This window comes from Galleria mellonella, unplaced genomic scaffold, assembly GCF_026898425.1.
Source record: "Galleria mellonella isolate WM207_F2 unplaced genomic scaffold, CSIRO_AGI_GalMel_v1 utg150, whole genome shotgun sequence".
NCBI lineage: Eukaryota > Metazoa > Arthropoda > Insecta > Lepidoptera > Pyralidae > Galleria > Galleria mellonella.
This window is the reverse complement of record NW_026442002.1, coordinates 743421-758561: the sequence shown is the minus strand read 5'-3', so window position 1 is coordinate 758561 and position 15141 is coordinate 743421. Positions and strand designations below refer to the sequence as shown.

Here is a 15141-nt window from a genome sequence, read left to right as displayed (position 1 = left end):
AAAAATAATATTTCTTGGTTAGTATATGTTTCAATAACCTAAAATTTTGTCCTCATAAATAGCATCGTATAAAGAGTATTATGGGCAACACAGTATACTTTGTTATGCCCATGGTACTAATAATTTCTATAAGCGATGATTTTCACTTTTCTGTATGGTATGGCAACCAGAGTTGCATAAAAAAGAATACAATAGGGCCTTAATAATTCGAATCACCGCTTATCCGAATGTCTTTATAATTCGAACAAACTCTCCCACTGGTCATGCTGTGCATTGCTGTATTATTAACTTTACATATAACTAACAGTGTCTGAATGAATTCACAGTATTGTGTTATTCACTTTAGCTGTATTTCTCATTCTAAAAGACGCCACAATTGACGCTTGCGTCGCCACTCCGGACTCCGGTCTTGGACTTGGAGCCGCTGCGAAAGTGACATCACTTTAGCTGTTACACTACTACATGAAATGAATAGTTAGAATGTAAAAAGTAAATATTTTCATTCCAGAAAAACTGTTATATAAATTGAAGGATAAAGCATTTTTTATATCAATACCACTCGCCAAAGTATTATAACATTATTTTAAAAAAGTAAGTATGTTTCCTATGTATTTAAATTTCCTAATAATTCATTTTTGTGTAAAATCTTTTACAAAAATAACTTTAAAAAAAAACATTTAATATACCTGCATACTGTAATCCGAACGCTTTATTGTAGTTTTTTCTATAAATTTAGTATATATTTTTTTTGGAAGTTAATAATATTATAAATATTATTATAACATCTAATTATAATTCACGTGTATTAATAGTCAATTCTTTATCTATGTCAATAATATTTCTGGCTATATGCATGGATATAATTCCTTTGCTTGCCTCTGATGATAAACAAGCTAAATTAAAAAAAGAAAATACAAATATAACCGTTGCAATCCAGTGTTATTGTTTTTATGTTTTTTGAATGTTTGTGTAAATTAACTAATTAATATCGTGTAAAATGGCTTCTTTTGATTTAAATTCTATCAGTACAGCGTTGAGTGATCCAAGTAGAACTATAAGTGGTGTGGATTTTTCTGGAAAGTCTCTCAAACTTGACACGGAAAAAGATGGTTTGTTTACCCGTTTCTCTGCATCTATTTTAAAAGTTACTTTAATATCATATTTAAAATTAATTAATATGTTTTCGTTTTATTTGTGGTTGTTAAATTTTTATCGTAATTGATATTAAAAAAAAACATAACCTCTCGTATGTCCATAGTTTGGTAATATCGCAAATTTTAAAAGACCGGCAGCACACCTGCCGTACGTATACTAGTCACTATTAGGTGAGCCGCATGTGTTAAAAAAATAATTATGGAATAGATAAATATGTTATATTTATATGTTATGTTATGGATGTGTAGCACACAGACCATGGGATGAGTCCGAAATGCAAATAAAAAAAAAATTGGTGTGAGAAAGAAAAAAAAAATTTTTTTATGCCTCACCTGATGTATAATGGTGGCCACCTATAGACATGAGCAGTACCATGGACATAACAGAGTATACTGTTTCGCCCATGATACCCCCCCATGCGTTGCCATTCCTACGGACTCAGGTGTTATTCCTCTGTACCCAGTCATTTCACGCCATATCCCATCCTTCAAACCGAAACACAGCCATGCAAACAACTGTTTCACGGTTGAAACACGAATGGGACAGAGGTAACCAAGCAATCGATTTTTGTATAGTCTCCCTCTGGTATATACATATATTATGAACATATAATTATTTAGAAATAATAGGTATTTCATGTTTCTAATGGTGAAAGAATATTTGAAATTGGCAAAGTAGGTTTTGAGTTTATTCATTACAAACTTACATACATACAAAAATATAAATTTATATATTCACATTATTGTATGTATGCATATCTCTATATGTGTTTAAAAATGAACAGAGTCTCGTGCCTCTGATCAAACTGTTTATAATTACTCCTCTCCATCCAAAGGTTGTGGCTGCAAGAGATCCCTTCTAGCGATAAGGTTGCCCATTGTTTTCTCACTGTGATTATTTCTTGTAATTGTTTATATTTATAATAAGTTTACTATTATAATCTTTTGGAGGAAACAATAAAGAGTATCTATCTATTATTTTTGTAAATGTTGCAATAAAGTGTAAAATTAATAAATAAATAAACAATGTTCCTTCCAGCACAACCAATTGTGGACGCGATCAACACATGCCCCGACCTCCACTACCTCACATTGACCGGCAACACGCTGGGCGTGGCAGCCGCGCAGGCCATCGCCAAGGCGCTAGAGCACCACCCCGAGCTGAAGGTGGCGAGGTTCTCAGACATGTTCACTGGACGAATGAAGACGGAGATACCGCCTGCATTGGTGAGGATATTTGATTATGTGGAGCCAGTTCTTTGCTGCAGTAGAGTAGTTGCTTTACTTTAGAAATATATTCACTAAATATATATTGTTGTACATATTGTTTTATGTAAATGGATTCGATTCTCTGTTCAGTCTATTTAGAATAAAATATTTTTTTAATGAACCCACGTCATGGTGTTTTGGGTTGTGCCCCTAAATCTTCATCGGCTAGTTAAACAAAGGGTATCATAGCTGTGTGTATTAACAAGGGCTCTCAGTGGACACTGCAAACTAAACAAGCATATAGAAATTCTCAGAAGAGGTCGCTCGTAAGGCCTGTGTAGGTACCAGGATGCTTCTGGACAGAGCTAGGTTGACTGTACTGTACAGTAGCTACGACTTATACACACAACAACCCAAATGAGAGTCTAAGCGCGGAAAATAGAGTCCAATCTACATTACATTACAGGATTGTAGCTAAAACTGTTTCGTCCAATTCCAGAGCGCCCTCGGTGATGGCATGATAGCGGCAGGTGCGAGGCTTTCGGTGCTGGATTTGAGTGACAATGCATTCGGACCTATTGGCGTCGAGGGGCTCGTCAAACTGCTGCAGAGTGACGTGTGTGACCATCTGCAGGTACCAATTAATAATTTTTTAATGCAATTTAAAATGGCCAACAAGCTGATGACCCACCTGATGGAAAGTGGTAACCGTCGCCTATAGACATGAGCAGTACCATGGACATAACAGAGTATACTCTTTCGCCCATGATACCCGCCATGTGTTGCTTGGGACTCGGGTGTACTTTATACCCTGTAAATTTACAGCTATATTCCACCCTTCAAACCGTAACACAGCCATGCAAACATAACTGCTTCACGGTTGAAACACGAATGGGACAGAGGTGGCCAAGCAAACGACTTTTGTAGCAAAGTCCTCTGATACTTTCATTTTACTAAAAATAACAATATCATCCTTGTAAAAGACTTGTACAGTGTCTCCATCTGGCAATAACTTAGTTATATTGGGGGAAAGGGATTGTTAGTAATGAGATTTAGCAGCCCCATTGCTAGCAATATACCCTATCAGATCGTCCTTCACGCGGTTCCTCTGGGAACCACAGTGGTTTTCTTTTAATGGGTGATAATGGAATGGTAACCCCGCCTGCGCTATCGGTATACGCTGGCGGGGCACCAGTGAGGGATGATAAGTGAAAATGAAAGAGCAATTTAGTTAGCCCATTGTGATAAATACATGTGGAATTCAGCACAATGGTTTTCAGGGGGACCACGTGGAGGTCGACCTGACGGAATATATTGCTAGCAATGGGTCTGGTAGTTCGCGTTACTGACAATCCCTCCACTTCAACCTAAAGGTTAATTCTTGTTCAATTGGTCACTATGGCCCAACTGACCTGCCTTCATCCTCACCTGTCACCCTTCACTGGTGCCCCGCCAGCGTATACCGATAGCGCAGACAGGGCTACCATTCCATGTTAACTCTTCTTTGCATGTTTTTTTTTATTGGTGAAATAAATCAAGGTCATATAACTCATGTTGAAAATTAAAAGAAAAATGGTTAAAAAAATAAATGTGATAGCTATGTTTTTTTTTCTGCAATGGACATTAAAAAGGTATCCAGACACGATCAACATAAAGTGAACTTGTTCCTTTATATAATTTTTGGGCATTCAATGTTATGATGGAAATTTCCAAAATTATGAAAAAAACCTAATTATTTTTAATTTTTCAGGAGCTCAGGCTGAATAATAATGGGCTGGGCATATCCGGAGCTCGTCTCCTAGCCAAAGCACTGTCCACAAACCCGAGGAAGCTGAAAGTGTTCATAGCGGGACGGAATAGATTAGAAAACGAAGGGTCCACAGCCCTGGCCAAGGTCTTCCAGGTATGTTACAAATTATATTATTTGTTTGGGTGATTTTTGATGAACTTTTTTTGGGTTCAAGTCAATAGACTATTTGTTTTTTTTTTTTTATTTTGTATCATGAGCGATAGTATACTGTTTTTTTTTTAATGGGTGATAATGGAAAGGTAACCCCACCCGCGCTATCGGTATACACCGGCGGGGCACCAGTGAAGGATGATAGGTGAGGATGAAAGCAGGTCAGTTAGCCTACTTTTAGAGACATACTTTTATCGTCACCTACCGTCTGTCAAAATTTTTCCAAAATGCTACAGCATGGGGTTCATCAAAAGTGGGGTAAAGAGGTTTCTTCAGGGTCAGCAACGTGCGCTTAATACCTCTGGTATTGCAGATGTTCATAGGCTACGGTAACCGCTTATCATCAGGTGAGCCGTATGCCTGGTTGCCAACTCAGTGGTGTAAAAAAAAATTATAAATGGTTATTCATAATTTCAGCAAATGGGCACACTGGAGGAACTGGCGATGCCCCAGAATGGTATATACCACGTGGGCATCTCGGCGCTGTCGGAGGCCTTCAAACAGAACCCGAGGCTGGCCTGTCTCAACCTGAACGATAACACGATTGGAGCGAAGGGCGCTGCGGCGATAGCTGCTGCTTTACCCACGTATGTATAATCTACTTACATCATCACGTCATAATGGTCATCACTGTTCATTGCTGATCATAGACATTCACCATAAGGAGGGGGGGAGGGTATGGGACTGTTAGTAATGGAGAGTGAGATTCCCATTGCTAGCAATTTACCCAACCAAGTCGACCTCGACACGGTTCCCTCTGGAAACTATCATGATTAATTCCTGATGAATTCATCATGATGGGCTAAATGACCTGTCTTTTCATTCTCACCTATCATCCCTCACTGGTGCTCCGCCAGCGTATACCGCTAGCGCAGGCGGGGCTGCCATTCCATTTTCATCCATCCCCCCATAAGGGGGTTTTGCCAGTATTTACCACGAATGGTGGGTTGGCAACAGCAGTTAGGCTTCAGTGATGTTTTAAGAGGATGCTGTCCATTCCTCTACCATTACATTCTCTTAGTCGCCTCTTACGACGCTCATGGGAAAGGAAGGGGTGGTTTATTCTATGCAGGGACCGCACGACTATAATAATAAATAATAGAATAGAAATACATAATTGCAATTAGAAAAAACCTCAAAATAATGATAGGGACAATAACGGGCCATTGTCCATTAAACAAACATCTATACACAATAGGAGCCACAGACAGCCCTCTATGTCGAGGCTGTTTCGATGCCGAACAAACGGCTGCTCACGTAATCCTGGAATGCGAGGCTGTGGCCCATCAACGTTTAGAAATCCTCGGAACGGTGAGGTCGCTCCGTGAGATCTGTGAAGGTACCAGGAAGCTTCTGCGCTTCTGGGCGGAGCTAGGTTGGCTGTACTAGCCACGACTCATACGCACAGCGGCCCAAATGAGAGGCTAAGCGCGGAAAATGGAGTCTTTTTTACATTCACATTCACAATACATAATTGCAACTGAAAATATAAAAATATTACATGTATAGGTGTCTTGTATTAAGCCAAAGGAACTGGCTCAGCTGATGTTGCGAGTGTCCCAGTGCAGAGTGTGCAGCTGCACAGCGCTGGTTTTCAGCCAGTTCCTCTCTTGATATATGCACCTTAGATTATACTCGTATATAGATAGAGCATCGAGCCTCAAAAACGGCTTAACTTTTTGTCAGCTAATTGTCAAATTGACTCGTTGTTTTTATCAGTGTTCTATATACTTACGCACACAATGTATCTTGACGTATTATTTAATAAATAAAATGAGTGTTTACGCATTAAACAAGATGCAGAAATTATAAGACAAAATAAATATGGAAGTTATAAAGGAATCACTGAGTCCTCAGGAATGGCAACGCATGGGGGGTATCATGGGCGAAACATACACTGTTATGTCCAACTACGGTTGCCAGCCCGCTTACCAAGAGTGGCATCTATTGGTAAAACCCCCTAAGGGGGAGGCTTATGTCCAGCAGTGGACATAAGACATATATTATCTTTAAAATACTAGTTTATTGCCTATTGCTTTGTCTGCGTCGATTCTAGAAGTAGCCAAATCAATGCCATATAGCATTTTTAAATGACGTATCGACATGAAACATCCACCAGAGGGAGACTTTGTACAAAAGTCGATTGCTTGGCCACCTCTGTTCCATTCGTGTTTCTACCGTGAAGCAGTTGTGTTTGCATGGCTGTGTTTCGGTTTAAAGGGTGCGATATGGCAGTAAATTTATAGGGTACAGAGGACTAACACCTGAGTCCTCAGGAATGGCAACGCATGGGGGGTTATCATGGGCGAAACAGTATACTCTGTTATGTCCACGGTACTGCTCATGTGTATAAGCGACGGTTACCACTTCCCATCAGGTGGGCCGTCAGCTTGTTTGCCATTCTAAATTGTGTAAAACAAGAAAAAAAAAATTATCCTGCAAAATTGTATGAAAAAGTTGATTCGCTGTTCTCGAAGCATTTGTATGGAGATAGTCTATCTAATATAATCAAAGACACATGTCTTTCAATTTTTAGGTTGAAAAATTTGAAATCAATTAACTTCGGTGACTGCTTACTGAAGAGTAAGGGAGCGAGGGCGTTGGCGAAGGCGTTCAAAGACAACACTGCATTGCTAGAGGTAAGTCCGAGGGAGTGGCAATGCGTTAGCACCATGGGCGTAACAGTGTATTTTATAATGGCCAGTACCTGGCGAGTTCGTCACGACGGCCCAACTGGCCTGCTTTCATTTATTTATTTATTTTTTATACAAAAATCTACAGCTCTTAAAAACACAACTTACATGCTAAGTCTCTTATGAATACAGCCAATAACGGATTTTACTTATACAAACAAAAATTATAATTCCAAAGCGTTAGAGTTTTTTTTTTGATGGGTGAAAATGTTATGGTAACCCCGCCCGCGCTAACGGTATTCGCTTGCAGAGCACCAGTGAGAGATGACAGGATGAAAGCAGGCCAGTTAGCCCATCATGATGAATCCATCAGGAATTAACCATGATAGTTTCAAGTATAAACAGTGTGGAGATCGACCTGGTTGGGTATATTGCTAGCAATAGGATTCTCAGGCTCCATTACTAACAATCCCTTTTCCCCCGTCGCGCCATGGGTATACGCTGGTAAGGCACCAGTGAAGGACGATAAGGCGAGGATGAAAGCAGGTCAGTTTGGCCGTCGTGATAAATTCATCAGGAATTGCCGAGAAAAAAAAAAGAATTAACCATGATAGTTTCCAGGGGGAAGCGCATGGATGTCGAACTGGTTGGTTTTTTTTTTAAATGGATGATAATGGAATGTTAACCCCACCCGCGCTATCGGTATACACCGGCGGGGCACCAGTGAAGAATGATAGATAAGGATGAAGCAGGCCAGTTAGCCCATCGTGACGAATTCAACAAGAATTGTTCACGATGGTTTCCAGATGGAACCACGTGGAGGTCGACCTAATAAGGTATATTGCTAGCAATGGGGCTGTGAAACTCCATTGCTAACAATCCTTTTCCCCCCCTAACCTGGTTGGGTTTGTTGGTTGGTTGCTAGCAATGGGATTCTTAGTTTCCATTAGTAACAATCTCCCCCTCCTTTGCTAATAGGTTGGTGAATTCTCAGTTGTTAGATAATGGCTGAAATGATGATGAAGGTAGGAGCATCTGTTCCATGAAGCTGTATTCACGTTAATATTGCATCTTTCAGTCCCTGGACGTGAGCCACAACGAGATCGGCCGCGAGGCGGTGATGGAGCTAGTGGACGCCATCACACCCACACAGGACAGCGCCTCCAGGCTGGCCAGGGTCGTGCTTGCCGGTGAGCAGTGCAATTTCTTTAACCAATTCACCCCCTGATACTTATTTTTTTATACCACTGAGGTGGTAAACAAGCATATGGCCACCTGATGGTAAGCGGTTACTGTAGTCCAGCCTTTATCAAAGTTGGGCGATAACGCCCCCTTGTGGGCGCTGCGGGCCTAAAGGGGGGCGGTAAGGGACCCAGAAAGAAATGGAGGTGTTGTGTAGATTGGGGGGTAATTTGCTGATCTTGAAGTAATAGTGGTTTAGTAAGTGAAAAAATGGGGGGGCGTTGAAAAATAATTTAAGCCAGTATCCGCAATTGGATGTATTTGCCTCCAACTTGCTGGAGGCTCGTCGAGTGACCACAGAGTGTTTGTGTTCACACGTTTTTTTGTTTGAGTTAAATCTTTTTATATTATTTTTGTTTATTATTTTAGTGTAATATACCTTTTTATATGTTATTGTACTGATGCTTTCCTGGGTGAGCGTATTGGAAGACTGCAAGGCTCACCCAGTGGATGTAATAAATAAATAAATAAATAATTTATTCTCAAAGTGGGTAGTAGATAAAATAAATTTGGGAACTCCTGCCGTAGTCTATAAACGCCTACAATACCAGGGGTATTCGCGTGCGTTGCCAACCCTGAAAACCTCTTTACCCCCCATTTGAAGAATGCCAAACTGTAGTTTCTCATGTTATTCTGTAGTTTCTCATGTTATTCTGTAGTTTCTCATGTTATTCTGTAGTTTCTCATGTTATTCAGTAGTTACTCATGTTATTCTGTAGTTTCTCATGTTATTTTGTAGTTATATGCTTGGATTTCGACCTGACCGAATGATAATAAAATGGTAACCTCGCCCGTGCTATCGGTATACACTGGCAGGGCACCAGTGAGGGATGATAGGTGAGGATGAAAAGGCAGGTCAGTTTGCCAATCGTGATGAATACACATGGAATTCAGCACGATGGTTTGAAAGTAGGACCGTGTGGAGGTCGACCTGACAGGGTATATTACTAGCAATGGGACTAGTAGTATCGCATTACTAACAATCCGTTTCTTCTATAGTGGTATAAAATTTATACAACTTAGAATGTCAAACAAGCTGACGGTCCACCTGATGGAAAGTGGTAACCGTCGCCTATAGACATGAGCAGTACCGTGGACATAACAGAGTATACTGTTTCGCCCATGATACCCCCCATGCGTTGCCATTCCTGAGAACTCAGGTGTTATTCCTCTGTACCCAGTAAATTCACGCCATATCCCACCGTTCAAACCGAAACACAGCCATGCAAACACAACTGCTTCACGGTTGAAACACGTGGGACAGAGGTATCCAGGCAAACGACTTTTGTACAAAGTCTCCCTTTATACTTTTATTTTAATTTTGTATGTTAGCACACTAGTAATGTTGTAATTTTTTTTAATGAATAAATAAATAAATAAATATTTTATATTTGTACCGCAGGCAACAGTTTGGGCGGCGCCGCCAACAAGAAGACGATGCGCGAGCGGCTCGGATCCTGCGCTGAACTCAGCGACGGCGACGACAGCGACGGTAGACACCATCTCTCTAATCTACACTTCTACACTAATATTATAAAGAGGAAATATTTGTATTTTTGTGTGTATGTATGTCTGTAATGAATAAACACAAAAACTACTTTGCGGATTTCAAAAATTCTCTCACCATTAGAAAGCTACATTCACCCTGAGTAACATAGGCTATATTTATTGCTAGAAAAGATTAGGGATCCTTACTAAAACTTTAGTAACGTAAAAAAATGCTCTTTGATCGCGTGTAAAAATATTGAAGAAAATATGCTATATCTGTCGTCGTCTTTCGCTGCGGAAACTATTGGTATATTATTCTCAATTTCGTGTGAATATATTATGTTATTTATATATATTTATTCGTTTATATATGTAATTTTAGTATGTATATCATATGTCAATAATTACTAGTACCTCATTCGAGTATTCTGACACTTACCTATGGTTGACTGGGAGAGAACGCTTTTAGCATTAAGTCCACCATGCAGACATATATGTACTAATGAATAAATAAATAAATAAAATACAATTGTATCAAGTTATATGTGTTTAATTGGTCCTTCGGATACAGGATCGACCCATATGGGGACCGTAGATAAGCAATTCTGTAATTGACTGTTTTAAATAAACACGCTATCAAATTATCTTCTCCAGATGCAACGGATTCTGATGAAGAAGAAGAAGAGGAGGAATCCGAGGACAACTCGGAAGACAGCGCCACAGAAGATGCTCAGCACATCGACTCGAGTGCAGCCGATATAGTCAAAGATATCACCTTGGACACGTCAGGTTGGTGTATATATATATATATAGATAGATAGATACACTTAACGTCGAAAAAGGAATGTTGCGTTGGTTTGGTCATTTGAAGAGGATGGATGAAAGAAGAATTACGAAAGAGATTTATCGACCAACAATGAATGGAGATGTCGGTAGGTGCCACCCTAGACGGACGTATGTCGACCGAACAGGCGACGTGCTGAAGAAGGGCCAAATTAAAAGTACCCGTAACCGGCGAGCGTGTATGACAAGATTGATGAATGTGGAGGAAGCGAAAGAGGTTCGTTTGAATCGAAGCATTTGGCGTTCCATTGTTTCTGCCTACCGTAATGAGAGACAGGCGTGACAGATATGTATGTATGTATGTATGTATGTACACTTTATTGTTCCCTCCATAAGGTTGCAATAGGAAACTTTTTTTTTTAATACCACTGAGGTGGCAAACAAGTATACGTCCCACCTGATGGTAAGTGGTTACCGTAGTCTATGAACGCCTGCAATACCGGAGGTGTTACGCGCGCGTTGCCGACCCTGTAGAAACCTCTTTACCCCCCTTTTGAAGAACCCCATGCTGTAGTCTCTTGGGAAAACCTCGGCAGGGAGCTCATTCCACAATTTTTCCAGAATTTTTTTTTATTTTATACATTTTTTTTTTTTTAATAATAATAATAAATTTCTTTATACAAACGTAGTTAGTTACATTACAGGGTTTTGTATGTCCTGTTAAGCAGAAACCACATTGATATTATTTCATTTCAGGTGTGGAGGAAGTGGTGACAGACGTGGGCAGGTTCCTGCAGGAGCCCACCGCTGCCAACCTCGACAGGCTGGGACCCAACGCGGCAGATGTTATAGACGCCCACTTACAGGTAATACTGGTTTCTTTCGTTATTTGTCCACTGCTGGACATAAGCCTTCCCCATAGACTTTTTTTCAATGGATCACAATAAAATGGTAACCTGCGCTATCGGTATACACCGGCGGGGCACCAGTGAGTGATGATAAGTGAGGATGAAGGTCAGTTAGTTTATCATGACGAATTGATAAATAATTATCCATGATGGTTACCAGGGGGAACCGCGTGGAGGTCAACCTGATTGCTAGCAATGGGGCAGTCAGACTCCATTACTAACAATCCCTTTTCCCCCTTCCTCGTAGACTGTCGTAAGGAACGGTCCTGAGCCACCTGCATCTATGGACTCCCTGCAATGCATTTCAAGTCATCACTCCATCTAGTGGGGGGGGGAGTCCTACACGTCATGAAAAATTCCATCAAAATACAGATATCCGACCGATATGGGCGATATTGGAATGGGTGATGACCCTTTTTCCGCCATCAATGTCTAAAAAAAACCCAATATATACATATCGGAATTGGACTGATATTACCCATGCGTAAAGCATAGTTTATTAATTGAATCATACAGGCGAAGCCACAGGATACAGCTAGTAGGCAATATTGGTATTTTTATGTTTGTTTTTCTTAATCATATTATTCAATCTGTTTTGATTGTTTACGTAAATTTCGATTGGTCCCTCACATCCCATATGGTCTAGTGGCTAGGATACCTGGCTTTCACCCAGGAGGCTCGGGTTCGATTCCCGGTATGGGAAATCACTTTTTGCATGACATTTTGTAAATTATTTTTAATATGAATTATTTAATTTTTTTCTGATTTTTTTTTATATAAAATTTGTTAATTAAAAATAATAAAATCGTACCAAAAGCCTTTATCTTTTACAAACATCATTCATTTTCAATATTGGAAAGTGGTAACCGTCGCCTATAGACATGAGCAGTACCATGGACATAACAGAGTATACTGTTTCGTCCACGATACCCGCCACGCGTTGCCATTCCTGAGGACACAGGTGTTATTCCTCTGTACCTAGTAAATTCACGTCATATCCCACCCTTCAAACCGAAACACAGCCATGCAAACACAACTGCTTCACGGTAGAAACACGGATGGGACAGAGGTACCCAAGCAATCGACTTTTGTACAAAGTCTCCCTCTGGAATTATATTTATATTATTATTAAATAAATAAATAAATAAAATAATCTAACCCTAAAAATTTGTCAAAATAGATGGATGTCTATTATTCTTTCATACAAAAACCACTAAACGTAAATACATTCAATTTTATACACAGACAAGTTATTACCAAAATTAAAACATAGGGTTTTTCTTTTTTTTTTTTTTTGGGTGATAATGGAATGGTAACCCCGCCCGCGCTATCGGTATACACCGGCGGGGCACCAGTGAGGTATGATAGGTGAGGATGAAGCAGGTCAGTTAGCCCATCATAGGCGAATTCCACTAGAATTAACCACGATGGTTTGCAAGGGGAAAAACGTGGAGGTCGACCTGATAGGGCGTGTTGCCGGCAACGGGTCAGTTAGATCCCCAATACTAACAAACCCTTTCCCCCCAAAGGGGGCAATGCAGTTGCTAAGGGAACAGGTCAGTTAGCACATCGCGATGAATACACCAGGAATTCAGCACGTTGGTTTCCAGCGGGGACCACGTGGGGGTCGACCTGACAGGGTGTATTGCTAGCAATGGCACTGGTTGTCCCCATTACTAACAAACCCTTCCCCCCAGAACATAGGATACTGTATGTACTGATTTGTGCGGGCGAAACCGCGGTATATAACTGGTATTTAATGATTGTGTATGTTGGTCAGTCAATCAGGGAGCCATCAGAGCTGATCCAAGCTTACGTAGAGGCGACGTTCTGCGCGGCCGGCGTCTGCAACGCCCTCGGGCGGCAAATGTTCCCCAAACTGCTGACTCGTGCCGGGCAGCAGCACGCGGCCGCCTGGCTGCTGGCCAACTGTATGCTGAAGGCTCTTGGACTTATCAAGGTATGATATACACTACACTTTGTGTTCTCTGCTTGGGTACCTCTGTCCCGTTCGTGTTTCTGCCGTAAAGCGGCAGTACTTGATTACAGTAGCGAATTAAACCCGTCAGAGACCCAGTATTTATTGTATTATATTTAATTGTACAATTTTATTGTACTATATTTACTAGAGGGAGACTTTGTACAAAAAGTCGTTTGCTTGTGCACCTCTGTCCCATTCGTTTTTCAACCGTGAAGCAGTTGTGTTTGCATGGCTGTGTTTCGGTTTGAAGGGTGGGATATGGCGTGAATTTACAGGGTACAGAGGAATAACACCTGAGTCCTCAGGAATGGCAACGCATGGGGGGTATCATGGGCGAAACAGTATTCTGTTACGTCCATGGTACTGCTCATGTGTATAGACGACGGTTATCACTTACCATCAGGTGGGCCGTCAGATTGTTTGCCTGTATTGTAAATTACATAAAAAAAAATGTTTAAAGTAAAATTTCATATTCAGTTATTAACTGTCCACTGTTGGACATAGACCTCCCCCATACGGGTTTCCAGTAGTTATCACGCTTGGCAAATGGGTTGGCAACTGCAGATAAGGCTTTGGAGATGTTTTAAGAGGGACGCTGCTGCCCATCCCTCGTCCTTCCTTAGTCGCGTCTTACGACACCCACGGGAAAGCAAGGGGTGGTCCATTCTATGCCGGGACCACATATAAATGTATGATCAGTTATAATAAATATATTTGTTCTAGTCTGAGAACAAAGACTACAAGATTCGCTGGCTGCTGCCTGGCTGCTTTGCGGCGCTCGCCGACGTGATCGAGGAGCCGTTCTTCCCGGCGCCCCTCCGGGACACGCTCCGTTTCTTCATCAGCAGCAAGCTGCCGACCCTCGCGCCCGACACCAGGGACGTGGTGGAGAAACACAAAGTGCTACAGTCGTGATTAATAAACGTGTTCTAAATCATGGACCGAACTTAGTTTTTATTTTTATACCATTTCTCTAGATGAAGTACAAATGGATAATGTATAGTATGGAGGGGGGGGGGTTGATGGGTGAAAATGGTATGGTAACCCCGCCCGCGCTAACGGGATACGCTGGCGGAGCACCAGTGAAGGGTGATAGATGAGAATGAAAACAGGCCAGTTAGCGCATCATGATGAATTCATCAGGAATTAACCATGATAGTTTCCAGGGGGAACCGCGAGGAGGTCGACCTGGTTGGGTATATTGCTAGCAATGGGATTTTTAGACTCCATTATTAACAATCCCTTTCCCCTCTAAGGGGGGGGGGGGGTTAGTAATGGAAACTAAGACACCTATTACTAGTAATATACTCGATCAGGTCGTGCTGGATTCCAGGTGTATTCATCACGATGGGCTAACTGACCTGCCTTTTCATCCTCACCTATCATCTCTCACTGGTACCTCGCCAGTGTATACCGATAGCGCAGGCGGGGTTACGTTCCATTATCATCCATTAAAAATGTAACTTATGTGAAATGTAGTTGCTAACTCGCCTTTCAAGCGTGGCAACTCAAATTCCTCTCAATGGTAAACTGCCATAAGGACCACATTTACCAGAGGGAGACTGTACAGAAGTCGTTTGCCTGGCCACCTTTGTACCGTTCGTGTTTCTACCGTGAAGCAGTTGTGTTTGCATGGCTGTGTTTCGGTTTGAAGGATGGGATATGGCGTGAATTTACAGTGTACAGAGAAATAACACCCGAGTCCTCAGGAATGGCAACGCATGGTGGGTATCATGGGCGAAACAGTATACTCTGTTATGTCCATGGTACTGCTCATGTGTAT

The 15141-nt window shown here is 41.2% G+C and overlaps 1 protein-coding gene and 1 non-coding gene across 2 annotated transcripts; both read left to right on the top strand.

Moving 5' to 3' along the window:
• Window positions 1-880: 880 nt before the first annotated feature.
• Window positions 881-14299, top strand: LOC113515878 (ran GTPase-activating protein 1). Its single transcript, XM_052892270.1, has 12 exons — window positions 881-1109; window positions 2194-2381; window positions 2863-2997; window positions 4114-4266; window positions 4741-4910; window positions 6860-6962; window positions 8035-8146; window positions 9601-9690; window positions 10341-10475; window positions 11226-11335; window positions 13158-13337; window positions 14082-14299. The coding sequence occupies exons 1-12, from the start codon at window positions 998-1000 to the stop codon at window positions 14271-14273; spliced, it is 1680 nt and encodes a 559-aa protein (XP_052748230.1). The 5' UTR covers window positions 881-997; the 3' UTR covers window positions 14274-14299.
• Window positions 12009-12080, top strand: Trnae-uuc (transfer RNA glutamic acid (anticodon UUC)). The gene has a single exon. It is a non-coding gene; the product is annotated as a tRNA-Glu (tRNA).
• Window positions 14300-15141: the final 842 nt, after the last annotated feature.

Excerpts from the sequence above, each read along its gene's own strand:
- LOC113515878 (XM_052892270.1), top strand. The coding sequence starts at position 998 with ATGGCTTCTTTTGATTTAAATTCTATCAGTACAGCGTTGAGTGATCCA. Across the intron at positions 2,998-4,113 it reads ACGTGTGTGACCATCTGCAG|GAGCTCAGGCTGAATAATAA; the intron begins GTACCAATTAAT and ends TTAATTTTTCAG. Across the intron at positions 8,147-9,600 it reads GGCCAGGGTCGTGCTTGCCG|GCAACAGTTTGGGCGGCGCC; the intron begins GTGAGCAGTGCA and ends TTTGTACCGCAG.